Raw genomic sequence first — 27,913 nt, 5'->3', positions numbered from 1 at the left:
CCAGGCGCAGTCCGAGGGGGTTGGGCGCTGAGGTGCGGTAGACGGCAAACGCCGTAAGCGGCGCGGCTTAGTGGAAGGAGCATGTGCTTGGGAGTCAGAGGACGTGGGTTCGAATCCCGGCTCTGCCACCTGTCAGCCGTGTGACTGTGGGCAAGTCACTTTATTTCTCTGTGCCTCAGTCACCTCATCGGTAAAATGGGGATTCGACTGCGAGCCCCACGCGGGACAACCTGATTCCCTTGTATCTACCCCAGGGCTTAGAACAGCGCTTGGCTCACAGTAAGCGCTTAACAAATACCATGATTATTATTATTATTACCCTCTGTGGTAGCTCTCTCTCCCATACTGCAGGTTCCTCACACACGCCAGTTACAAAACTAAATCTCTGTTTATACACGAATAACCCGTATTTACTCGGTTGAGGACTCCCTCAGCCACTGGAAATCGTACAAGAGAATTTTAAACTGAATCGAGGAATAACCATCTCTCCCTCTGATCTGGAATCCGTTCCAAATTGAAACCGAGATGTTATCCTGCACGCCACTGTTCTACTTTAGCGGACGCGTCATCCTCAAGGTTTTAATGCTTAAATGTCGGCATTCCTGTCTAAAACCAGCCCCACGTGTCTATCCCCTTGGGATTCATAACTAGGATCCCGCAGCCCACATCCTTTCCCTCTGTGGGTCTATGTCCTTGTGGCTCGTGGAAAATTTATTCCATCACCTTGTTAAGCCCCCTCCCCCTTTCCCAGATCGTCCCCTGTAACTGGCCGTGTGCTAAGTGATATGAACAGAAGCCCAGTGGAAAGAGAAGGGGCCTGGGAGTCAGAGGACATGGGTTCTAAACCAGGCTCTGCTCCGTCTGCTCCGCGAGCTTCGGCAAGTCACTGCGCTTCTCTGGGCCTCGGTTACCTCATCTGGAAAATGGGGATTAAAAATGTGAGCCCCGTGCGGGACGGGGACTGCGTCCGACCTGAGTACCTTGTATCTACCCCAGCGTTTAGAATAGAGCGAGGCATATGGTAAGTGCTTAACAAATACCACAATTATTGAATTATTTGAGTGACTGACATTTACGCAAAACCCCCATATTTCTCGGAGGGGACGTGAGGCGTGAGTAGTTTCCCTATTTTAGACATTCCCGAGCCTTTACGATTTTCTCTGTACGGGTCGAGTCAAGCTTAGATGGTCTCTTAATTCTAACAGGAGTTGCTCCGGCATGAATGAACAAAATGCAATTAGAAATCAGTGAGTGGTTCTTAAAGGTGAAACAAAAATACATGGGCTCTTTTTAGCCCCTGGGCTAAGTTACATTTCAACTCAAAGAAGATTAAAACCGGTGGTAATCTGGAATCACTTTCATCTCGAATATAAGCCATTAAAAAATAAAGATCAAGCATGGGTTTATTCAAATTAACACCTATGCTCTTGGATGAACCTGTTTTGCCGCTCTTTCGTATAAACCGCATTAGTAAATGAGAAGGAAATAATAGCAGTCATTGAGCTAAGATGGTATATTTTCCATTTTGAACACTGGGCATGTGGCCTGCTCTGAGAGAGAACATTTTATAGAAAGTCTAGAATCCGGGAGAAAGGCTGGAGAGGGAGCGTCAAAAGAGAGACAGATAGATTCAGATGAAGGCAGAGACAGACGCGTGAGTGAAACACAGATCTATAGAACCTGTTCTCCCTTACCTGCTCGTCCTCAGCACCTCCACCCTCTAATAATAATGTTGGCATTTGTTAAGCGCTTACTATGTGCAGAGCGCTTTTCTAAGCGCTGGGGTAGACACAGGGGAACCAGGTTGTCCCACGTGGGGCTCACAGTCTTAATCCCCATTTCACAGATGAGGTAACCGAGGCACAGAGAAATGAAGTGACTTGCCCACAGTCACACAGCTGACAAGTGGCAGAGGCGGGATTCGAACCCAGGACCTCTGACTCCAATCACATTCTCTTTCCTTCCCTTCATATTCCCTTCATGGGAGCCCCGGCTCCTCGAGGCAGGGAACGCGTCTGATCATTCTCTCCCAAGTGCTTAGAACAGTGCTTGGCAGACAGTAAGCGCTCAGGAAATACAATTGACTGTATTGGACTTGAAAAAATAATTGGCACAATAGGCTCCCATCCTGGGGGCTGGGGAAGCGTGGCTGAAGTGACCACGATTTCCAGAGCTCGAGGTGAACCGGGAGGTGAGGGTTGGGTTTAATAGCCCAAGATTAAGAGGGGGAAATAAATGACAGTGAGAGGGGGAAAGAGAGATAAACAGATATATGGCAGCCAACCCAGGGGTGACTGGCTCAACTTCTGAGAGTCAGAAGACCAGAGTTCCCAACCTGGCTGGTTGCCTGCTGTTTGACCTTGGACCCGTCATTTAACTTCTCGGGGATCTCAGTTACTCACTGGTAAAAGGACGGTTCGGTACCTGTTCTTCTTCCTAACTTAGACTGGGAGCCCTGTGTGGAACAGAGGCCTGGTTATCTTATACATACCCCAGGGTTTAGTACAGTGCTTGGCACATATAAACACTTAAATGCCGAAATTATTCTTTATGGAGTGTATCCTGTGTGTAGAGCACTATACTAAGAGGAGCAGCGTGGCTCAGTGGAAAGAGCCCGGGCTTGGGAGTCGGAGGTCATGGCTTCTAATCCCGGCTCTGCCGCTTCTCGGCTGTGTGACTTCGGGCTAGTCACTTCACTTCTCTGTGCCTCGGTTCCCTCATCTGTGAAATGGGGATTAAAACCGTGAGCCCCAGGTGGGACAACCTGATCCCCCTGGATCTCCCCCGGCGCTCAGAACGGTGCTCCGCACGTGGTGAGCGCTTAACAAATACCAACATCAGTATTATTATTATTAACTTGGAAAGGTACAACAGTGTTAGTAGACATGATCCGTGCCCCCAAGAAGCTTGCAATCTAGCGGAGGAGACAGATGTCATAATAAATTACAGACCAGGGAAGCACTCGAATGCAAGAATTAGTGCTGTGGGGTGGATAACCAAGTGTTTACAGGGTATTGCCACAAACCCATTGCACAGGCACACAGAAGGAAGGGTGGAGAAATGAGAAGTTAGTCAGGGAAGGCTTCTTGGAGAAATACGATTCTGAGAGGGCTTTGCAGGTGGGGAAGAGTTGTACTCTGTTGGCTATGAAGAGAGACAGAGCCCCGTTCCAGGCTGGAGGGAGGAGGCGAACGGTGAGAGAGATGAGAATAAGCTGCGGTGAGTAGAACAGGACCGCACAGAAACTTAGATCCAGGATCTCATTTGGGCTGGAAAGAGACAAGACACCTAGAAATTTAATCCTTATCCGGAATGTTACGAGCAGCTAGTACACAAAAATGACAATACTGATCTGATTTGGAATTTTTTTTTGCCTTTTGCCAACTCAATATATCCTGAAATGAAAGAAAGAAAAAAAAAACTGACCAAAGGTCAATGCCCGCCTAACAGTGGAAAGTTTTTCTGCATTTTCTTTAGCCGAGATTAATCTTGTTAGAGATAGAGTCACTCCTCTGATGGGCCTTAGTAGAACATAGATGCCCTCAGAGGAGAATGTAGGCAATAGGGTTCATAAGGGAAAATTCTGAAGAGACAATCTGGGCTTTCATAAGGCCCATAACAAAAGGCGGTGAAAAACCAGACACAGGAAATCTCATTTGTTATGTAATAATTTTGAAGTAACCTCTGTCCTTAGAGAAAAATTACTATATGCTGAAGGTCACATTTTCAATTTTGCTATAATCACGTTCTTAAAGAGTGTATTCCTGCTTCTATTTCAAACCCAAGCTTTTATATTAAAAAAAGGCAAAAGGGAGTACAAGCTGAACTGGAAAATTCTCAGCAAATTATTTTATATTGAAAATAGTTTTACCTGAAGTTTCCGTACTCTCCGTGTCATCTAAAAAGTTGCACGCACGTAGTAATTTTTCATCATCAAAATCATCCCAAACTTCATCTCCTAATTCAAAGGTCACAGCCAACTGAGGATTGCATTTATCTGAGCCTGTCAAGTTATGCATTACAGATTCGTTTAGATTTCTCTTTGAAATTGTGGCTTGAGAGTTTTCCTCCCTTGAAGTTGCAGAATATCTCCCTGTAGAAAGATCCACAGTAGAGTTCATGTTTGGTTTAAAACATCTTATGAAAAAGCAGGTGCTATTAGCAATCTTTATCTCCAAAAGAGTTTGCAGAGAGGCCTCCAGCAGCTTAACAAACTTGGAATTTGACCAAATCCATTTACAGGGAATGATGGGCACTTTTTGCTTAATAATAATAATAATAATGATGATATTTGTTAAGCGCTTACTACGCATCAAGCACTGTTCTAAGCGCTGGGGTTCATATAAGCAAATCAGGATGGACACAGTCCCTGATCCCACAAAGCGTTCACAGGCTTAATCCTCATTTTACAGATGAGGTAACTGAAGCCTAGAGAAGTGAAGTGACTTGCCCAGGGTCACTCAGCAGACTAGTGGCAGGGCCGGGATTAGAACCCAGGTCCTTCTGACTTCCAGGCCCATGGCCTATCCACTAAGCCAAGTTGCTTCTCAGTTTAGGAGCGGGGGGGGGGAGGGGGGGGCTGTCCATCTCTGCTGTTTCCAAAAACCACTTTTTCTGAAGTGCCCGGATTCCAAGCATTCTGTACCAGCTCCCACCATTTCTAAGGCACAGGGTTTCCTGCTTTGGGGTGCCTCAGTCTCCCTGCTGATGGGATACCTAGAGGCAAAACAAAGCAATCCCGTGGTTCCCTCCCCCACCCCCATGACTTTTCTCGGGGCGCTGATCCTCTAAACCGTACACTCCTCGTAGGCAGGAGTCGTGTCTGTCGACTCTACTGTACTGTATTCTCCCAAGTGCTTAGTACAGTGCTCTGCGTACAGTAAGTGTTCGAAAAATAGCACTGATTGCTTGGTTCTTACGGCTAGTCTCCTAGTGGTAGTCTGGGTGCAAGTTATCAGTGCGGAGCGCGGTCATTCATTCATTCATCGTCCCGTCCCACCTCTTCTCCCATCTCTCCTCTTACAGCTCAGCCCGCACACAGTCCGCTCCTCTGCCTCCGCTCACCTCCTCGCCGGGGCCTCCTTCTCGCCTGTCCCGCCGTCGACCCCTGCCCACGTCCCACCTCTGAGCCGGACCGCCCTCCCTCCTCGCATCCGCCAAACCGACTCTCTTCGCCTCTTCAAAGCCCTACCGAGAGCTCACCTCCTCCAGGAGGCCTTCCCAGATTGAGCCCTCGCCCCTCCTCCCCTCCTCATTTCCCCGACTCCCTCCCTCTGATCTACCCCCTTCCCCTCCCTAAAGCACTTGTGTATATTTGTATGAACTTACTGATCTCTTTATTTTATTAACGATGTGCATTCATCTATGGTTCTATTGATCTTGATGGTAGTGATGCCTGTCTACGTGTTCTGTTTTGTTGTCTGTCCCCCCCTTCTAGACTGCGAGCCCGTTGTTGGGTAGGGATTGTCTCTATCTGTTGCCCAACCGTACTTTCCAAGTGCTCAGTAGAGTGCTCTGCACACAGTAAGCGCTCGATAAATACGACTGAATGAAATGAATTCATTCAATTCAGTCGTGTTTATTGAGCGCTGACTGTGTGCCAGACGCTGTACTAAGTGCTTGGGAAAGTACAATTCAACAATAAACAAACACATTCCCCGCCCACAACAAGCTTACAGTTTAGAGGGAGAGGCAGACATTAATATCAATTACAGATACGTACAAATAACGTACAGCTATATATAGATACGGTCAAAGAAGCAGGGAACTTTCAATTGGGTGGGTGGGGAAGATTTCCCACAAGGGTAAGAGTCTAATAGGAGCTGGGTAGGGGGAGAGGGGAACGACTCTTAGAAGTGAGAATCACTCAAGTGCCCCTCCTTCTTTAGGGTATTTGTAAAGCACTTTACGACGTGCCAGGCCCTGTTCTAAGCACTGGGGTAGATACGAGCTAATCAGGTGGGAAACAGTTCATGTCCCACATGGGGTTCACAGTATTAATCTCCATCTTACGGATGAGGTGACTGAGGCACAGGGATTAAGTTAAGAACTATGACCCTGATGCATTAAAAAGTTTTCATCTCACCAATCGGCAGCCCGGGGATAACTTACTCATCTCGTAGTTCTCAGGTGGCAGTGACGACTTATCGTATTCAGATGGCAGATACGGTTGTGACTGAGACTTTCCACAGAATTCAGGCCGATCCCACTGTTCTGCTGAAGGAGCTTCAGGAATCTGTGCCCATTCAGTCCTTTAATAAAGATCAGTCACCATCCTTAGAAGGGTGTCAATGAACACGAAAATGAGGCTGATTCTGAGAGCTCTTTACGGTAGCCGCACGAGCAAATGACTTATCCAGACACTTCCGCTGTCTTCCTTCCACAAGTCCAAGATGAGAGGAAGCAGCCGTAAGTCAGGCTGGACTGGGTTCAGGGATGAAGGAGGTGAAGAGATAAAATTCTGAATTGGTGACCCATTTCAGTGTTACTATTCGCCAGGGTCCCAAAACAGTCCCAGGAACCTGAGAGACGGGGGTTGTGGGAGAAGATGGGACAGCTGTCCTAACTCTCCCCGAGGAAGGAGTTGCCTGCTCTTTGCTAAGGTAAGAATTCCATTTCAAATATAATTTCTATTACCTTGATAACCTCGGAAGTGAAGATTTAGGGCAAAACCCAAATTGTTTAAGATTCATATTTTGTGATTCAGTCATCTGCATCTGTCAAGAAAAAAACAGAAATTCACGAATGTTTATTAAAACATACATATATTCTAAAAAAGGCGACATTACTTCTACATCCTTATTGACTCCTGTGCCCATCGCCCACAAGAGCTGTTTCAGACTTTCAAAACTCTCTTGGCATACATCCATCACTCAGTCCCCACCATCTCTTGCCCCTAATGATCTGGCCATGTACTTTATCCATAAAATTGAAGCTATCAGGCATGTTTTCCCTAAAATCTCCTCTCCAGTCCCTCCCTTTTGCCCTTTCTTCAACTCTATCTTTCCCTGCAGTATCTCAAGAGGGATCTCCCCCATCCTCGCAAAATCTACTCCCTCTTCTGTGCCTCTGACCCCCCCCCCATCCCTTCGCATCTTATCGAAACACCTGCCCCTTCCCTTCTTCCCACCGTGACCACCATCTTCGACCGTTCCCTCTCCAGTGGCTTCTTTCCCACTCCTTTCGAATTGCTCTTTTATCCCCACGCTAAAAAAACAAACAAAACAAAAATAACCTAAAAAAATTCCATGAGCCCATCTCCCTCCTATCATTCCTCTCCAAACTCCTTGAGCGAATTGTCCGCCCACCTGCTGCTTCTTCTCCCTCTCCTCCAATTCTCTCCTTCACCCCCTGCAATCCGCCTTCCGCCCCCTTCCCTCCACACAAACTGTCCTTTCTAAGATCACCGATGACCTCCTTCTTGCCAAATTCAATCACCCCAACTCCATCCTAATCCTCTTGGACCTCTCAGCTGCCTTTGACCCTGTAGACAACCCCTTTCCAACCCCTTTTTTCTGGAAACATCTAACTTTGGCTTTACTGATATTATCCTCTCCTGGTTCTCCTCCTAGCTCTCTCGCTGCTTCTTCTCAGTCTTTTTAGCAAGCTCCCCCTCTGTCTTCCACCCTCAAACTGCAGCACCCCCTCAAGGCTCAGTTTCTAGCCTTTCATTAATTCATTCAATAGTATTTATTGAGCGCTTACTATGTGCAGAGCCCTTGGGATGTACAGATCGGTAACAGATAGAGACAGTCCCTGCCCTTTGACGGGCTTACGGTCTAATCGGGGGAGACGGACAGACGAGAGCAATAGCAATTAAAGCCTTCATCTACATCCATTCCCTTGGAGAACTAATTTGCTCCCACAGCTTCATCTGCCAACTCGATGCGGATGATTCCCAAATCTACTTCTCCAGTCCCGTTCTTTCTCCATCTCTGCGGTCTCTTATCTCCTCTTGCCTTCAGGACGTCTCTACTTGGATGTTCTGTTGACACCTCAAAATTAACATGTCCAAAATAGCACTCGTCTTCCCGTGCAAACCCTGTCCTCCCCGTTTTTCCCCATCACCGCAGCCAACGCCAGTAACCTCCCTGTCTCAAAGGGCTCATAAACTCAGTTTTATCCCCAACTCATCTCTCTCATTCAACCCACATATTCAGTCCGTCAGCAAACCCTGTCGGTTCAACCTTCACTACATCACAAAATCCACTCTTTCCCCCCCCATCTCAACTGCTACTATGCTGACCCAAGCACTTCTATTCCACCATGATGACTGCATCAGCCTCTTTGCTGACCTCCCTGCCTGCCGTCTTTTCTACTCCGGTCTTTGTTTCGCTCTGCTTCCCGGATTATCTTTCTTGCAGACCATTTAGTCCATGTGTCCCTTCTCCTCAAGAGGTTCCAGTGGTTTTCCATCCACTTCTGGATCAGACAAAAACCCCTTACCATGAGCTTTAAAGCCTCCATCTGCTCACCCTTTCCCGCGTTACCTCACTGACTTCCAATTACAACCCGCCCCGCAAATCTTCGCCTCTGTAATTCGATCTCATCTCACCTCTTAACCTTTGCCCATTTCCTCCTTCTGGCCTCGCATTCCCTCCCCTCTCATATGAGATAGACCACCACTCCTCCCACCTTCCAAGCCTTATAAAATCGAGAGGACTTCCTCAACTCAAGCCCTCGTTTATCCTATTCCCTCTCCCTTCTGGGTCACCTACGCACTTGGATCCGTCCCCTTTAAGCAATTGATAATCACCCACCTTCAGCCCCACGGCACTTATGTATGCATCTTTCATTTATTTTAATATCTGCCTTCCCCTGTTCGCTCAGTCTGTGGTGAGCCGGGAATGTGTCTACCAAATCTGTTGCGTTCTCCCACGTGCTTTCCACACAGTAAGTGTTCAATCAAGACCACACTGATTGATTCCAAGACTCTGGATTCATCTGGAAACCATTAAAACACCTAGCAGAGTACCAGTGCAGAGAAAGCAAATCATATATGCGTTTTGCACTGGGCCTCGAGAATCAACGAACGAGCGTCAGTGAAAGTGGCAGTTGAAATCAGAGGCTTTCATGGCAATGCCCCTACTTTTCGGCCTGTCTGAAATACAGATCTGGCACTTCAGCTCATCCTAACCACTTGGAAGGACACAAAAAAGATGAGAGTCGGGGAGGCGAAGAGTAGAGACAGCATGGTCCGTTTATTTTCTTACCGGTATTTGTTTAGCATTTACCGTGGGCCAGGCACATCGTACCTTACGCACTAGGGCAGATACAAGACAATCAGGTCGGACACAGTCCCCGTCCCACATAATAATGGTATTTGTTAAGTGCTTACTACATAATAATAATAATTATGGTATTGGTTAAGCGCTTACCATGTGCCAAGCACTGTACTAAGGGCTGGGGTAGATATAAGGTAATCAGGTTGCCCCACAGGGGGCTCACAGTTTTAATCCCCATTTTACAGATGAGGTAACTGAGGCACAGAGAACTGAAGCAGCTTGCCCAAGGTCACACGGCAGGCAAGCGGCGGAGGCGGCATTACAACCTGCGTCCGAAGCCCGTGCCCTTTCCACTAGACCACGCTGCTTCCCGTGTCAAGCACCGTTCCAAGCGCTGGGGCAGATTCAAGTTAGTCAGGTCTGACACGGTTCCTGTCCAACACAGGGCTCACACTCTTAATCCCCACTTTTCAGATGAGGTCACTGAGGCCCAGAGGAGTGAGATGACTTGCCCCAGGTCACTCAGCAGACAAGCGGTGGAGCGGGATTAGAACCCTGGTCCTCTGATTCCTAGGCCCGTGCCCTTTCCCCTAGGCCACACTGCTAGGCAGGTCCATTATTCACTACCCCATTCCCTCAATCGGCCAAAAGCCCAGGCGGATACACTTTTCACTCTGGGGATAAGCGGCATTTCGAAGCCAAGCAGAGTGGCAGAAGGAAATATGCCGGCTTCCTGAAATTCGAGCCATCGTCTCCCTCTTCAGCACACCCCACGTAGGGCTGCTTTCAGACTATAAACTGGGTAACAGACTGAGCCCCCCTTTTCCCTCTCCTCCTCCTCCCCTGCCCCCCACCCTCTGCTCTTCCCCCTTCCCCTCAGCGCTGTGTTCACTTCTATATATTATTTATTCCCCTATTTATTTTGTTAATGAGGTGTATATCTCCTTGATTGAATTTATTTTGATGATTTTGCCTTGTTTTGTTTTGTTCTGTTTTGCTTTGCTGTCTGTCTCCCCGGTTTAGACTGTGAGCCCACTGTGGGGCGGGGACTGTCTCTCTCTGTTGCCAAATTGTCCATTCCAAGCGCTTAGTACGGTGCTCTGCACGCAGTAAGCGCTCAATAAATACTATTGAATGAATGAATGAAAAATAGTGACGGGAACCCTGAGGATCCATCACTGAATCCTGTTCCATCACTCAATCCCGTCGGATCCCCCTTCGACACGGTTAAAATCCACCTCTCCAGCCCGACCGCTTCCGCGTTAAAACAGTCGCTCCTCCTACTCATCCTATCCCGTCTTGATCGTTGTAAACGGCCTCCTTCCTGACCTCCCACCCTCCTCCCTCTCCCCGCTCCAGTCCATACTTCACTCTGCTGCCCGGATCCTTTTTCTACAAAAACGTTCAGGCCGCGTTTCCCCACTACTCAAGAGACTCTGGTGGTGACCCATCTACCTCCACATCAAACGCAAATTCCTCACCATTGGTTTCCAAGCAAAGTCAATCACCTTGCCCCCCTCCTATTTCACTTCACTGTCCTCCTACCACAACCCAGCCCGCACACTTGGCTCCTATAAAGCGAGCTTTCTCACCGTGCCTCCATCTCGTTTACCTCGTCGCTGACCCCTCGCCCGTATCCCGCCTCCGGCCTGGAACGCCCTCCCTCCTTACTCTCCCACCCGTCAAAGCCTCACTGAAGGCGGAACTCCTCCGAGAGGCCTTCCCTGACTAAATCCTCTTTTCCTCTTCTCCCTTCTGCGTCACCCCGACTCGCTCCTTCTATTCATTCCCCCCTCCCGGGCCCGAAGCACCTATGTACCTATCTGTAATTTACTTATTTATATTACTATCTGTCTCCACCTCTAGACTTTAAGCTCGCCGTGGGCAGAGACTATGTCCGCTTATTGTTATACTGTACTTTCCCGAGCATTTAAAACAGTGCTCTGCACACAGTAAGTGCTCAATAAATACAATTCGATGAAAGAAGGAACATCCGCTATTGTTCCCCACCGCCTCCTACGTCTCCTACGCGTTTCATATTCAGCATGACTAGATGAATAAGCGTAGCCGTGTGGGCTCCTCGGCCTCTGTCTGTCCGTCTGGGCCTATTTGTTTACCTCCCTTTCCTCTCCCTTCTCTAGACGGCAAGCTTGTTGCGGGCAGGGTATGTGACTGTATACAGTGCTTAATACACTGCTCTGTAGACGGTAAGTGCTCAGTGAATATGACTGACTGACTACACTGTGAGCCCTCCCGTGGGACAACCCGATGACCCTGTATCTCCCCCGGCGCTTAGAACGGTGCTCTGCACATAGGAAGCGCTTAACCGATACCAACATTCCCTACAACATCCCCAGCACATGCCGGGATCCCTGGACGCGTCCAGAGAAGTTCCCCGTTCCGCTTTGGATTTGAGAAGAGTTAGCTCCTGACTAAAAACTAGTACTCATAAAGGTTGGGGAAAAGGCAAAGGTTTTATTATTAACAGTAATAATAATGTTGGTATTTGTTAAGTGCTTACTACATGTCAAGCACTGTTCTAAGCGCTGGGGTACATAAAAGGTAATCAGGTTGTCCCACGTGGGGCTCACGGTCTTCATCCCCATTTGACAGATGAGGTCACTGAAGCACAGAGAAGTTAAGTGACTCGCCCACGGTCACACAGCTGACAAATCGAAGAGCCGGGATATGAACCCAAGACCTCCGATTCCCAAACCTGTGCTCTTTCCACTAAACCGCTCTGTTTCTTGTTTTAGGGTGAAACGGTCTAGGGAGTGGCTTAAAAGAGAGGCAGTAGAAAATCTCACATACTAATAATCGATGAAAGATCATACATTTCAGAAAAAAGCACTCATTCCCTCTCTCATCAACCAAATCCCACTTATTCTCTACATTCCGATGTACCTACCTATTCATCTTCTCCCAGTACAACCCTCTCCCTCTCCCTAGTCCACCCACTCTCCAGATTTTCTATTCCCTCCTCTTTGTGGTGCTTTGCGAATCCATCCTTATTCACTGAGTACATATCCATTCAATCGTATTTACTGAGCGCTTACTATGTGCAGAGCACTGTACTAAGCGCTCGGAATGGACAATTCGGCAACAGACAGAGACAATCCCTGCCCAACGACGGGCTCACGGTCTAAACTGTGTGTACAGAGCTCTGAACTAGGCACCTGGGCAGAGACGACAGAAGTATGACCTAGTGGAAAGGGCCCGGCACTGGTCGAACAGTGGTATTTATTGAGTACTTAGTAGATGCGGAGTATTGAGCACTTGGCAAAGTACAATACAACAGAATCAGCGGACACCAGAGCCGCCAAGAGAACAGGGTTCTAGCCCCGACTCCGTCACTTGCCCGTGGACAATTCTCAGCCAATCCCTCGGTTTCCTCATCTGTAAAATGGGGATAAAATGCCTATTCTTCTTAAACTGCCAACCCCAGATTACCGTCATCTGGAAAATGGGGATTCAATACCTGATTTGGGACCTGATTACACACAAGCGCTCCGCACAGGGCTTGATGCACAGCGGGCACTTAATAGCACAGTTATTATAATGATGTTGGTATCTGTTAAGCGCTTACTACGTGCGGAGCGCTGTTGTAAGCGCCGGGGTATTCAGGGTCATCGGGTTGTCCCACGTGAGGCTCCCAGTCTTAATCCCCGTTTTTCAGATGAGGGAACTGAGGCCCAGAGAAGTGAAGAGACTCGCCCACGGTCACACTGAGGCCCAGAGAAGTGGCGGAGCCGGGATTCGAACCCATGACCTCAGACTCCCCAGCCCAGGCTCTTCCCACCGGGTCACGCTATTATCGTATTTACTCCAGCAGTGGGCAAAAAATGGGCACCCCATAAATACCATTACTGCTTTATTTTAAATAAAATACCTGGTCTTTATCCTTGAGGAACTTATGATTCGATGGTGCCCTAAAATCAAACCAATTTTATAGACAGAGACCCTTCCATTCAGCAAATTCCTCAAAGATTGATCCCCCGGGATGGCAGGGCCCACAGGCCGAGGCCACCTTATCTCCGTCCTTCATTATGACGTATCCTGAGGTGTTTGCATTTGCCTGACTGGTTGGTATTTAGTAAACGAAAGAACAGACTCTGTCTGGGAATTTTACCTTGAGGCGTTTAGCCGGGGGAACCGAGGAACCTGAATTCCTATTTCTTAAATCAATCAGGTAGGAGGAAAACTTAAAGTCCCCTCTCGCCTCTGCCTTCTTTGAAACTCCAATTTTACCTGGAAGAGAAATTTAGGGTTCTTCAGGGTGAATTTGGGGATTCGTATAAAAAATGGTTTCTCGAATCTAACAGTTCTATCTTCTCGCACTTCAAAGAGAAAGGAAAGGACATCTATGGATCAAAAACAACTTTTAAACTACCTTATGGAACACATTTGAAATGTGAAAGCTGAAAATTATATTTTTTTAATGGGATGAGTCTTGTACTTCTGTTTTACCTGCTTAGTACAGGGCATTGCACCAGGTAGGGATTCAGTAAATGACATTCCCACTGTGACTACTTACAGCAATCATGTCCACACGTATCTTTATTTTTACAGGGATGGTTGCATTCTCTGGTCCCAGATTTCTTGCAGGAGATGCTTTTGTTACACGTCCCTCCTATATTGGTGTGATGAAAACAAAATTTACCTCTCGCTCTATTCAATTTAAAGGAACCGACAGTCTTCCTGCTGGTTTTCTTACTCGGATAATGATAATGATAGCATCTGTTAAGCGCTTACTGTGTGCAGAGCACTGTTCTGAGCGCTGGGAAGGATACAAAGCGATCAGGTGGGCCCAGGTGGGGCTCAGAGTCTTCATCCCCACTTTACAGATGAGGTTACTGAGGCACAGAGAAGTGAAGTGATTACTCAAAGTCACACAGCTGACAAGTAGCGGAGCTGGGATTCGAACCCATGACCTCTGACTCCCAAACCCGGGCTCTTTCCGCCGAGCCACGCTGCTTCTCAGAATATCTGAGTTCGTCAAATGTTAGCATACAATGCGGTACTGAGGATATTCTGAAGAACGGCTAAACTGACATCTTCCGTTGGATCCTCTTTTACAACTTATACATGGCAAAGCTTTTGGAAACAGCAATTCCCTTTATAATGCTTTTATAACGCTACTGAATTTTAACAGCCGAAACGTTCAGTAACAGTAACGACAGTAACAGTAACGCTAAGATGCCTTAGCGTGGCGGGAGAGTTTATGTACACCAGTGAAGCTTAGGGATATGCCATATGCCAAAACTGGAACAAGAAAGCGGCGTGGCTCGCTGGAAAGAGCCCGGGCTTGGGAGTCGGAGGTCATGGGTTCGAATCCCGGCTCCGCCACTTGCCAGCTCTGTGACTTTGGGCAACTCACTTAACTTCTCTGTGCCTCAGTCACCTCATCTGTAAAATGGGGATTCAAACCGTGAGCCCCACGTGGGACAACCTGATCAGCTTGTATCCCCCCAGCGCTTAGAACGGTGCTTTGCACATAGTGAGCGCTTAACAAATACCACTATTATTATACAGGGCTACCCGTAATGGCAGGTTCTAAGCCGAAGCTCGAGGCAAAGTCGATTCCCCTGCGCCGGGCAGCGGCGGCGTGGGAAAGAGTCAAAGGCGGACGATCGAGGGATCAAAACGCCGACCAAAGACACCGGCAGGGACTCGAGTTTTTATGGCGCGGAAGAAGGCAACGTTAAACCGCTTCCGTGTCTTTACTAGGAAAACGCCAGGGATACACGTACAAGAACGACTTTATGACAGAAGACGGGACGTTCCGGAGAGGGCGAGTCCATGGAGTCGCTACGGCTCGGGAACGACTCGATAGCATTTGAAGAAGACGACTGCTCACTGTGCTTTCGCACTTAGAGATAACGCCGCGAAGTGTACCTTTCATTCATTCATTCATTCCATAGTATTTATTGAGCGCTTACTATGTGCAGAGCACTGTACTAAGCGCTTGGAATGGACAGATCGGTAACAGATAGAGACAGTCCCTGCCCTCCGAAGGGCTTACGGTCTAATCGGGGGAGACGGACGGACGAGAACAATAGCAATAAAGCGACGTACATCTCATTAACAAAATAAATGGGGTGATGAAGATAGACACAGTCGAGCGGACGAGCACAGTGCCGAGGGGAAGGGAGAGGGGGAGGAGCAGAGGGAGATGGGGGGAGGAGAGGGTTTAGCTGCGGAGAGGTGGGGGGGGGGGGCGGGAGAGGGAGTAGAGATCAGGTCAGATACCTGTTGACCTTGTATCCCCCCCCCAGCGCTTAGACCAGTGTTTGGCACACAGTAAGCGCTTAACCAATACCATCATTATCATTATTATTACCTTGGCTTGTCTCCTCAACGCTTGAAGTATTTTGACCAATTTAAATACAGTGTAATTACAGATCATTTCAATTCACTTGGGCGTGTCAGCACCCCCTAAGAAAGGGCATCTCTGCACCTTACTTTGAACCCGCGAGCTTTCTTTAGCTCGACACTTTCTGCTCATCTGACTCTGGCCTCTCCTGTCCCTTAATGGAATATAGAATTCAACGCTTTTAAAGAAAGCTTCGGTACTTACCCGCATCAACTCTTGGTGGTGCAGATACAACTGAATGTCTGCTCTGGGAAGGCTCGGTTTCAGATTTGCGGGGCATAACCGTTCGGGATCCAAACACTTTGGGGCCCAAGTAAAAGGCAGTAAACTTCTGCCGAATATCGAGTCCAACTTTAGAGAGAAGAAATGACAAACATTTTAATGTAAGTTCTATGTTATTCTAAAATTTGCGACCATTTATTTAATAGCGTTGCATATAAGCTTGATATGGGACATTCAAAGCAACGAACGATACACTATGTAGAAGTTTTATACTAGGATAAGTCAAAGAACAAAAATTTAGATATTAAATTTGATGTCATCAAGATCGGTTCTTGTTAATGAATGCAACTCACTTTGAAGTCAACAGTTATGAAATGAATGTGAATTTTAATACACAATATCCTCTTATCGTGTTAAAAGTATAGCCATAATAGGATTTGATTTTATCGTTCGTCAAACAGGTCTGTCAAGTTTACATCTTAGTCACGCCAATTAACTTACCATATTCAGAACTAATAAGATTTATGCTAAGATCTTCAGATTTAAGGGCTCTTTTGGCTTCAAGCTTCCTAGTCCAATTTCCAGTTTTTAGCAAAGCAGAATCCCTGAAAAGCATATCGTCGCAACTTAAGAAGGATGGTGTCTCGACAAATCGGATGCGTATTTTTTCAAGAGTTCTTAAAAACTTTAAATGAAGCGATCAGTTGGCTAGAGTCGACTTTTCTTCTCCTGAAAGCTTTTACATTGGAACATTTCAAATACTCATCTTGGACTCTAAATTTTCTCGAAACAGATACGGGTTGCTAAAAATTGGTTACCAAAAGTCATTTCAACCCAACGCCAGGGAAGGACTCCTCATTTCTCATCTCACTTGGACGTGATTAGTTCTCATCCCCACAGCAGATTGGTTTGGGAAATCGATCAGTCAATCAATCACTGGTGTTTCTTGAGCACTTACTGCTTGCAGAGCACTGTACTGGGCAGGAGTACCTGCAGACTCACTTTCGCTTCCCGGTTTGCGATTTCTCGCTGCCGGTGATTTCCAACTGGATGACGGACATTTTTGAGTTCTGAGAGTACCCAACCCTTGAAAGGGCAAGTTGCTAATAAGCTGCGGCATTTGTGAGAATGAGCATCGGCAAGAACATCTTTAAAATTAAGATGACTCGCATCTGTAGGCAGGGAACGTGCCTGCCATATAATAATAATAATAATAATAATGATGATAATGGTATTTGTTAAGCGCTTACTATGCACCGAGCACTGTTCTGAGCACCGGAGTAGATACAGGTTCGTCACGTTGAACACAGTCCCTGTCCCACGTGGGGCTCACGTTCTTATCCCCATTTTAAAGACGAGGTAACTGAGGCACAGAGAAGTGAAGTGACTTGTCCGAGGTCACAGAGCAGACGAGAAGCGGAGCCGGGACTAATACCCAGGGTCTTCTGATTCCCAGGCCCAGGCTTTATCCATCGGGCCATGCTGCTTCTCTAAGGTCAGCAGCGTGGCTCAGTGGAAAGAGCCCGGGCTTGGGTGTCAGAGGTCATGAGTTCGAATCCCAGATCTGCCACTTGTCAGCTGTGGGACTGTGGGCGAGTCACTTCACTTTTCTGGGCCTCAGTTCCCTCATCTGTAAAATGGAGATTAACTGTGAGCCTCACGTGGGACAACCTGATGACTCTGTATCTCCCCCAGCGCTTAGGCTGCATATAGTAAGCGCTTAACAAATACCAACATTATTATTATTATTATTATTATCAGGGTCAACTGTTCAGGGTCACCCACTTCCCAGCGCCAAGCACCTTATTATAACCTGCGACGGCAAAATGACTACCCTACAGTCACCATTCACACGAGATCTCCCGTGATAACCTAAAGCCATCTGTCTGCTACGTGACCTTGGGCGAGTCACAACCTCTCTGTGTCTCAGTTATCTAGTTTGGAAAATGAGAACTAAGATTGTGAGCACCACGTGGGACAAAATAATAATAACGTTGGTATTTGTTAAGCGCCTCCTACGTGCCGAGCACTGTTCTAAGCGTTGGGGGAGACACAGGGTAATCAGGTTGCCCCATGTGGGGCTCACAGTCTTCATCCCCATTTTACAGATGAGGGAACTGAGGCACAGACAAGTTGTGACTTGCTCATAGTCACGCAGCTGACAAGCGGGGGAGCTGGGATTCGAACCCATGACCCCTGACTCCCAAGCCCGGGCTGTTTCCACTGAACCACGCTGCTGCTCAACGCGATCTGCTTGTATCTACCCCGAAGTGTGTTCAATGCCTGGCACAAAGTAAGCAGTTAACAAACGCCAATTAAAAAAAAATACCCCAAGAACACTGGGCCAAATTTCATTCTGAGAATATCCCCCTAAGAAAGCTACCTGGAGGTGGAAGACTGCAGAATCAGGTCTACCGGTTATGAGTTCTTCTCCACCAATTTTATTTCACTTCCCCTTTGTGAGAATGATTTTTAAATCCCCAAATCCTGAGGCGGGGGGAACTCGAGTAATTTTCAATTTCATACTCACATAATTTTCTGCTTAAAGACCACTTGATTGTCTGCATTTCCTATGAGCAGGGTTACATAGTGAGAATCTGGTGCCGTTCGCTTTGTCTGTAGCTGCTTAAAGTTGCTTAATATGACAGTCACTAAAATCTCTGCCACCGTCTCACCGTATTTCGTAATCTTATAAATTACCATCATAGGGAAAAAATGGAAAAACATGATTTTCAAAAGTGATTTTTTTTTGTTGTTCATAGGAAGCCTGGAGTTGGATAAAATCATTTTTAATGAGAAAATTAAATACAACATCAGAATTAATCAACCTACATTATACCTACAGTAAGAAAGACCCAATCATCGCTTGGAAAAATGAGATGATTTTGAAACGGGGTATAAATGATGTGATTAATATTTTTGTTACCCTCTCAGGGTGGCACCTGGGGAGTTTCCAGTCCTCTACCGGTCCCGGCTACGGGAGGGAGAGGCAAGCAGAGGCCTGTCCGTTCCATTCCTAAGTTGGACGGTGGCTAGCGAGCGGCAGGCCGTCGGACACGAGTCAAAACTCACCCGCGCTGGGCGGCAGCGGCACGGGAGAGAGTCGAGGGCCGAGACTCGACTTTACCGCGCGGAAGAAGGCGGTGGTAAAACACTGCCCAATTTTTACCGAGAGAACTCTCTGGATCCACTACCGGAACGACTGCAGATGGAGATGGGGCGTGCTGGGAGAGATGCGTCCGTGGAGTCGCTGTGGGTCGGACACGACTCGACAGCGCAGGCGATATTCTCGTTACTCCGTGAAAACGCAGTCGGCCGGGCAGGCAATCCTCACGGGTTTCATCGAGAGCACTTGCAAAGGGTTACGGTTCCTGTCTGTCCGCCTCCCCCGATTAGACCGTGAGCCCGTCGAAGGGCAGGGGCCGTCCCTATCTGTTACCCATTTGTCCATTCCAAGCGCTCAGTACAGTGCTCTGCACATAGTAAGCGCTCAATAGATACCACTGAATGAATAAATGACTCGGAGAACTCCACTGTCAGGATCCACACCTGACACGAATATTTTTTGGTGTCGACACAAATATGCATCGAGGCCTTCCTGGGTAGGTACGCTCTCAGCCTCGATTTCGTTTTCCCTTTCACCTAGTAAACATGCTAAGTCCAAATTGAAGTCCAAATTTTCTTTAAATGATTTCTCTTTACAGACTTACATTTCAACAAAGTGGGTCTTTTGTGTTGCAAGCACTAAATTGGTTAAATAATGAAGTACTTACCTGCTCGACTTCAAGTTCATATTTAGGCAGATGCATCGCAGTATCTTTTATTTGGTTTCCAAAGGGAGGATGCCTATTTAAAATCTAAAAACGTTTATATCATTAAATTTGGTCTAAGACCATCAGCCGTAACTTTAACAACGAGCACAATCATTGCAATATTCGCTAAGCGCTTTACTAAGACGCAAGATGATCAGGACAAACACGATCCCTGTCCCACATGGGGCTCACAGTCTAAACAGGAGCAGAACAGCTATCGAACCCCTGTTTTACAGATGGGGAAACTGAGGCCCGGGGAAGCTAAGTGATCTGTCCCAGGCTATTTATCAGGCAAATGGCAGATCCAGGATCAGGAGGGAGAATCGGTATCGAATTCCCATCGTACAGATGAGGAAACTGAAGCACAGAGAAGTTAAGTGACTACTCCAAGATCACAAACACAAAACAGGCAAGTGGCAGGGCTGGGATTAGAACCGAGGGCTTCTGTCCCTAGGCCAGTGGTCTTTAGTGGAAAGTGGGGTCACGGGTCATGGGTTCGAATCCCGGCTCCACCGCTTGCCAGCTGTGTGACTGTGGGCAAGTCACTTCACTTCTCTGGGCCTCAGTTACCTCATCTGTAAAATGGGAGTGAAGACTGGGAGCCTCACGCGGGACAACCTCATCACCTTGTATCCTCCCAGTGCTTAGTGCCCAGTGCTTTGCACATAGTAAGCGCTTAACAAATACCACCACCATTATTATTATTATTATTGCTAATATTATTTTTATTAGTCCATGTTGCTTTTTTATATTTCAGAAAGCATTCAAGATTGACAACACCCAATTATACAATTGAGAATTTGCACTGTGTCTTTCAAAAATAACCTGGTACTACTGACCTCCGTGTCCAAACGTAGCTGGGAAGCTACAGGAAGGAAGAGGATATGGGGGAAGAGGGGGGGTGGCGAGACCGCAGCTGAGCAGCGTGACCTCGTGAGAAGCAGCGTGGCTCAGTGGAAAGAGCCTGGGCTTCGGAGTCAGAGGTCATGGGTTCGAATCCCAGCACCGCCACTTGTCAGCTGTGGGCAAGTCACTTCACTTCTCTGGGCCTCAGTTCCCTCATCTGTAAAATGGGGATTAACTGTGAGCCTCCCGTGGGACGACCTGATGACCCCGTATCTACCCCGGCGCTCAGAACAGTGCTCGGCACATAGCAGGCGCTTAACAGATACCGACATTATTATTAGCTGAGGGGCTCTGAACATTTTATCCTCCCTCCCTTCCCCATAGCACATATGTATTTGTCTGTAATTTATTGATTTAGCTATCTATTCATCATTTACATTACTGACTCTCTTTCCTTCTGGACTGCGAGTTTGTTGTGGGCAGGAATGTGTCTATTTGCTATTACATTGTAATAATAATAATAATGATGATGGCATTCGTTAAGCGCTTACTATGCGCCAAGCACTGTTCTAAGGGCTAGGGTGGATAGAAGGTAATCAGGTTGTCCCACGTGGGGCTCACGGCCTTAATCCCCATTTTACAGAGGAGGTAACCGAGGGCCAGAGAAGTTAAGTGACTCGCCCGAGGTCACACAACAGACAAGTGCGGAGCTGGGATTAGAACCCACGACCTCTGACTCCCAAGCCCGGGCTCTGGCCACTAGGCCACGCTGCTTCTCACGAGGTCACGCTGCTTATTATACTTCTCCGGGCACTTGGTACAGAGACTTGATCGATAAAGTGCTCAATAAATATGGCTGAATGAATGAATTAGGGAAACAGAAGACTACACTTTTTCCCTTAACGAATTATTTATTATTTATTTATCTGATAGTATTTATTGAGCGCTTACTATGTGCAGAGCACTGTAGTAAGCACTTGGAAAGTACAAATCGGTACCAGATAGAGGCGGTCCCTGCCCTTTGACGGGCTCACGGTCTAATCGGGGGAGACGGGCGGACGAGAACGACGGCAATGAATAGAATCAAGGGAATCTTTTCCAGCTTATGTGGCGTCTTCCTAGCTTTTGGTAACGGAGCACTTTCTTCTCCAGGGGAAATATAGGCAAGACGGGGTAACGGAAACTGGACTTTCCAGTCGTTTAGTACAGTGCTCTGCACACAGTAAGCCCTCAATAAATACGACTGAATGAATGAACTGTCACCCAGCTTCATTTGCATCTCATCTTCTAATAATAACAATAATTGGAGCATTTGTTAATGGATCGTATTTACTGAGCGCTTACTATGCGCAGGGCACCATACTAAGCGATTGGGAGAGTCCAATAAAAGGGGACGAGCGGACACGGTCCCTGTCCGTACCGAGGTGTACTGTGTTGCAATCTCTGCTCACGTTTTGGCATCGAATTCCCATCCCACCTGGGAGCCCGGGGTTGGGTAGGGATTGTCTCGATCCGCTGCCCAACTGAGCCTTCCAAGCGCTTAGTACAGTGCTCTGCTCGGTGAATACGATGGAATGAATGACTGACGGTTCATTTTTTTAAAATTATGGGTTAGAATGCTAACAGGACAAGGACGCTTCGCATGGCTTAGTGGAAAGTGTACGGGCCGGGGAGTCAGGGCGGCTGGCTCACGATCTCGGTTTTACTATTTGCCCGCGGTGCGATCTCGGACGAGTAATTAACTTCTCTGGGCCTCGGCGTCCTCATCTGTAAAATGGGGTTTAAGTCCTTGTTCTCCCTCCAGCGCTCGGAACGGTGCTTGGCACAAAGTAAGCGCTTAACCGATACCACCATTCTTCCTACTTAGACTGTGAGCCTGACGGAGGACGGGGATTGGGCCCAAGCTGTTCAACCTGGATCTATCCCAGCACTTAGCGCAGGGCTTGGCACACAGTAGGCGCTTCACAAATACGACTATTATTATTAGAAGCTAAAACACGACCTTCAGCTTTAAGACCGACAGAACAGTAGAATTATAAGTGAATATTAAATACCAATTCCAGTTCCCTTGCATTTATGTCTTCTATTTTTCTAAACGAAGTCAGGCCTGCATTTACCATTGCATTTGATAAGGTCACACCTGTGGAAAAGGAAAGAACACCAGATTATTTAAAAACCGAAAAAACCCTTCACAACCCCACTCCCCCACTCCTGTTAATAAATCCCATAACATCACTGAGAACTACCAAGAGCTACAAACATTTTTGACTGAAAATTCATTTCAACTAAGCTCAATGATGTATTTATTTTTTTCTCATTCCTGCCATTTTAAAAAGTGGTTCATCTGTTGTCGGTACTTGAACAAGTCTTAGATTTAGCTTCATAAAAGCTCAGGTCCGGCAGCCCGATAAAGCCAGCTTTGGGAAATAGTATTTTTTGGATCCCATGAAGTTCCCTTTCAAAAGTACTGATGAAAAGTGATTTTAATTCTGCAATCTGCATTATTGCAGATTATAACTAGGAAGAGTGTACTATATTCATTTCTTTCGCGATAATAGCTTTTCTGATAACCTAAGTCGAAGACCGATAACAGATTCCCCAATTTCGACCGGCAATTATCTTTGGTTTCTCTTCATATTTAAACGCTGTTACAAGTTATTCGCCTTTTATACTTCCAAACAGTTTAGACTGCCTTTCGGATGTACGAAGCTCACGACACCTTAGGAGGCTCAGATTTTTTTCTATCATGTTTCCGATATTTGAACTTGGCCGTCTACACGTTTTTTTTCCGTTGCGTTGTCCTCTAGTTATGTCGGAGAAAATAATTTTGTGCTTTCACCAAAGGTGCTCTAGAGGTACTCGGGGCAATTTATTATCCCACCGAATTCTACTTTAGACTGTAAAATAGACTGGGAGCTCCTTGCGGGCAGGGATAACGTTTACCAACTCGACTGTATCGCCCTCTCCCAAGTGCTTAGCACAGTGCTCTGCACATTGCATGTGCTAAATATATAACATTGATATGATGGGACTGTCAGGAATTTGGGTGTATATTCCATTACATCAGAGTTCAGGAAAAGTTCTTTTAAACTCTGATGATGATGATGACGGTATTTGTTAAGCGCTTACTATGTGCAAAGCACTGTTCTAAGCGCTGGGGGGGGGATACAAGGTGATCAAGTTGCCCCAAGTGGGGCTCACAGTCTTAATCCCCATTTTACAGAGGAGGGACCTGAGGCACAGAGAAGTTAAGTAACTTGCCCAAAGGCACACAGCTGACAAGTGGTGGAGCCAGAATTAGAACCCATGACCTCTGACTGGTTCCCTCCCTCTGCTCTATCCCCTTCCCCTCCCCACAGCACTTTTGTGTATTTGTTTATATTATTTATTACTCTATTTTATTAATGCCGTGTATATATCGACGATTGTACTTATCTCTTTTGATGGTATCGATGCCTGTCTACTGGTTTTGATGTCTGTTTCCCTTTTTAGTCTGTGAGCCCGCTGTGGGCAGGGATCGTCGCTATCTGTTGCCGAATTGTACATTCCAAGTGCTTAGTCCAGTGCTCTGCACGCAATAAGCGCTCAATAAATACGATTGAATGAATGAATGAATTTACTTCTGAATGCTTCATACAATCTGATTCCGAAGGTGAAGGTGGGGAAAATATGCCTTAAAACCTTCCTTAGACTAGATGCACGCACAGAGAATCAACAGGATGGAAAAGAACGTCGCAATTACGCACTTCTTCGACGCTATCAAAATCTCAGTCTCCGTTTCTGAAGGCCCAAACCAAACCCAAACCCAAAAAACCCGAAGCGCTGATTTTTATATAGCAACTCTAGGTAGAATGTTTCTATTGAAATCAAGTAAGGACTTACACAGAACCAAACCGTAATTCAGATTTTGAAGAGAGAAAAATAGGATTGCCCCATTTAGCAAGAGTCAATGTCACAGTCTACATTTCAATAAAGTACAGTAATTTACACACACAATCTTTTGTTTAGTACATACCAATTTTTTCCAGTTGTTTGGATACGTGAAGAGAGTTTTCCCAGAGTTTGGACCTGAAACACTTAGCTAAAATCAAACTGTTCAATAATGCCGAAAACTTGGTGTCCTCTGTCGCCAGAAAATCTGACAACCCTAAAGAAAAAGACATTTTCACCTTTAAACATACTATTTCAATTTACTGGGCAATGAGGAAACCCGCTAACCCCTTCATCATACATTTTGTAATTCTCGTGCCATTTCTGAAAATCTTAGCCGTATCTTGCGTCAAAGTAAAATCTTGTATAGGAATGCATCCTAGCTGTGCCTGAATAAGACTGAAAGAGAAAAAGGAATTCTACGATAAACAATAGATTTAAAGCCAAGGAAATTCTCAAAACAAGCCAAAAGAGAGGAAATAATTGGCATTGGACATTTGTTCTCTCTACATACAACCTGTCTCTCTTTTTTCCGAATTCAGACCATAGCCAACAGGCTAGAAGGCAACTACAGTACATAAACAGAAACTGATTGAATAGAAATAACAAGGTTTTACCTTTCAGAAGATAGTAAGAATAATAAATTTACCAATTTACTTTCATTTGCCTCGTCTTTATTTTCCCTTCCATTGGAAACCTGAATGAGAAACACCACAGAATATTTATTGATATTCACTTTAAATTGGAATTCTTCAAAGAATGATTGTTTTTTCCACACCCACATTTAATCACTGTACCTGATAGTTATTCTATTCTTGTCTTTATTTAGAGTGTTCAGTGTTTTCTTCTCATTGATCCTTAATTGCACATCCAGGAATTCATTGCAGCTGGATATCATTGTTACCTATAAAATTCCAACATATTCTTTTAATTTTTTTATCGCACGTGTTAAGCCTTTACTATGTGCCAGGCGCTGACTATGCGCTAGGGGAGCTACAAGTTAATCAATAATAATAATAACACGTAATAATAACAATGTTGGTATTTGTTAAGGGCTTCACCTCCTTACCTTCTCCTCAGCTAATCCCCCTTTTCCCTCTGCTCCTCCCCCTCTCCCTTCCCCTCCCCTCAGCACTGCGCTCGTCCGCTCATTTGTATATATTTTTATTACCCTATTTATTTTGTTAATGAGGTGTCCATCTCCTTGATTCTATTTACTGCTATTGTTTTTGTCTGTCTCCCCCGATCAGTCTGTAAGCCCGTCAATGGGCAGAGATCGTCTCTATCTGTTGCCGAATTGTCCATTCCAAGCGCTTAGTACGGTGCTCTGCACATAGAAAGTGCTCAATAAATATTATTGAATGAATGAATGAATGAATAAGCGCTTACTATGTGCAGAGCACTGTTCTAAGCGCTGGGGTAGACACAGGGTCATCAGGTTGTCCCGACGTGAGGCTCACAGTTAACCCCCATTTTACAGATGAGGAACTGAGGCACGGAGAAGTGAAGTGACTTGCCCTCAGTCACCCAGCTGACAAGGGGCAGAGCCGTGATTCGAACCCATGACCTCTGACTCCCAAGCCCGGGCTCTTTCCACTGAGCCACGATGGGGCTCACAGCCTTAATCCCCATTTTACAGTGCAGATGACTGAGGCACGGAGAAATGAAATGACTTGTCCAAGGTCCCACGGCTGGGATTAGAACCCAGGCCCTGCGGACTCCCAGGTCCAGGCTGTTATCACCAGGCCAAGCTGCTTCTCCTGAAATTCTATTGCCTTTTTCATCTCTTATTTCGCGACTGGGATATTTCCATTTTCTCAGTCACTGGAACGGAGTTAAGGATCTGCCTCTGGATTTATGATTCATTCAGTAGTATTTATCGAGCGCTTACTCCGTGTAGAGCACCGTACTGAGCGCTTGATGAATTCTGCTGACAAACCGGTACGAAATACATCCATCTGCTGCATCATCTGGCAGAGCGTTTCTGTATCCCCGAGCAAATGCAATTTATCATCAGAATGACTTCCTTCTAAATTCTAAGACTACGGTTCTGAAACGTGAATGGTGCAACTACACTGGGGGAAAGCAGCGTGGCTCAGTGGAAAGAGCCCGGGCTTGGGAGTCAGAGGTCATGGGTTCTAATCCCACCCCTGCCACTTATCAGCTGTGTGACCTTGGGCAAATCACTTCACTTCTCTGGGCCTCAGTTCCCTCATCTGTAAAAGGGGGATGAAGACCGCGAGCCTCCCGCGGGACAACCTCATCCCCTGTATCTCCCCCAGCGCTTAGAACGGTGCTCGGCACGTAGTAAGCGCTTAACAAATACCAACATTATTATTATTATTATTATTATTGAGGAGTTTACGGTCTAGAGGGGGAGACATTCATTAATATAAATAAATAAATCACAGCTAGATACCTAAGTGCCGTGGGGCTGAGGTTGGGGTGGTTATCGACTGCTTAAAGGGTACAGATCCCGGTGCACGGGCTACGTAGAAGGCAGAGGGATTAGGGAAAATGATCTCTAGTCGGGAAAGGCCAAGGGGAGGAGATGTGATTGTAAGATAGGGGGAATGGTGGTCTGTCACATACCAAGTGGGACGGAGTTCCAAGTTAGAGGAAGGGGTATCAGGTAATTCATCAAATGTGGACGTAATATTGAATCACTATCTTTCCAAAAAAGTATAGGCCTGGGAGTCAGAAGGACCTGGGTTCTGATCCCTGCTCTGCCGATTGTCCGCTGGGTGACCTTGGGCAAATCACTTAACTTCTCCGTGCCTCAGTTTCCTCACATAGAAATTGGGGGTTAAGACGGTGAGCCCCATGAGGGACAGGGACTGTGCACAACCCAACTGTCTTGCATCTCCCCCAGCGCTTAGAACAGTTAAGCACATAGTAAGCGCTTAACACATACCACAATTTATCAGTGCGTCGTAATGTGCCTGGCACACGGTAAGTGCTTAACAGCTACCGTTATTGTAATTATTATTATTATATGACTATTATCTTGAGACCTATTTCTCATGTAGTGGTACAAATGATTTTGAAATACTGATTTTTAAAATTCTCTTGGAATTATGAAACCCCGTTCACCGCTATGCAGTTGGCCTCATCAAATCAGTAATAATAGCGATAATGATAATCCCCCTTTTACAGATGAGGGAACTGAGGCGCAGAGAAGTGAAGTGACTTGCCCACAGTCACGCAGCTGAGAAGGGGCAGAGTCAGGATTCGAACCCATGACCTCTGACTCCCAAGCCCGGGCTCTTGCCACTGAGCCACGCAGGGGATGCGTCTACCAACTCTGTTGTACCGTACTCTCCCAACTGCTCAACCCAGGATTCTGGGCCACAGCAAGTGCTTAAATTAACGCTGTTGATTGAGTCCTCGGACCCTCGCTAGGGGCTGTGCTCGTGGAGTGGATAACGAACTCTTTTATTAGCAATGAAAGGAACATAAAAAGCATTTGAGCCTCCCTTTCTCGAGCAAGGTGGAATCTCAGATAC

The 27,913-nt window shown here is 46.5% G+C and overlaps 1 protein-coding gene across 2 annotated transcripts in view; it reads right to left on the bottom strand.

Moving 5' to 3' along the window:
- Positions 1 to 27,913, bottom strand: part of HFM1 (helicase for meiosis 1) — a 112,654-nt gene that overhangs the window by 19,439 nt on the left and 65,302 nt on the right. The window contains exons 22-35 of one of the 2 annotated variants that reach the window (XM_029064210.2): positions 25,205 to 25,311; positions 25,057 to 25,104; positions 24,709 to 24,806; positions 24,493 to 24,624; positions 22,532 to 22,617; positions 19,593 to 19,676; positions 18,350 to 18,507; positions 16,321 to 16,424; positions 15,802 to 15,948; positions 13,759 to 13,854; positions 13,354 to 13,472; positions 6,637 to 6,716; positions 6,112 to 6,251; positions 3,872 to 4,093 (exon numbers count right to left, since the gene is read on the bottom strand). In XM_029064210.2, coding sequence (XP_028920043.1) covers positions 3,872 to 4,093; positions 6,112 to 6,251; positions 6,637 to 6,716; positions 13,354 to 13,472; positions 13,759 to 13,854; positions 15,802 to 15,948; positions 16,321 to 16,424; positions 18,350 to 18,507; positions 19,593 to 19,676; positions 22,532 to 22,617; positions 24,493 to 24,624; positions 24,709 to 24,806; positions 25,057 to 25,104; positions 25,205 to 25,311 — 1,621 coding nt within the window. Of the gene's footprint in view, positions 1 to 3,871; positions 4,094 to 6,111; positions 6,252 to 6,636; positions 6,717 to 13,353; positions 13,473 to 13,758; positions 13,855 to 15,801; positions 15,949 to 16,320; positions 16,425 to 18,349; positions 18,508 to 19,592; positions 19,677 to 22,531; positions 22,618 to 24,492; positions 24,625 to 24,708; positions 24,807 to 25,056; positions 25,105 to 25,204; positions 25,312 to 27,913 lie in introns of those variants that run through there. The other variant, XR_003759058.2, reaches the window with a different exon arrangement.

This window comes from Ornithorhynchus anatinus, chromosome 4 (genome assembly GCF_004115215.2).
Source record: "Ornithorhynchus anatinus isolate Pmale09 chromosome 4, mOrnAna1.pri.v4, whole genome shotgun sequence".
Classification (NCBI taxonomy): domain Eukaryota; kingdom Metazoa; phylum Chordata; class Mammalia; order Monotremata; family Ornithorhynchidae; genus Ornithorhynchus; species Ornithorhynchus anatinus.
Note: the sequence above shows the minus strand (reverse complement) of the source record. Positions and strands in the feature narration are given on the sequence as shown.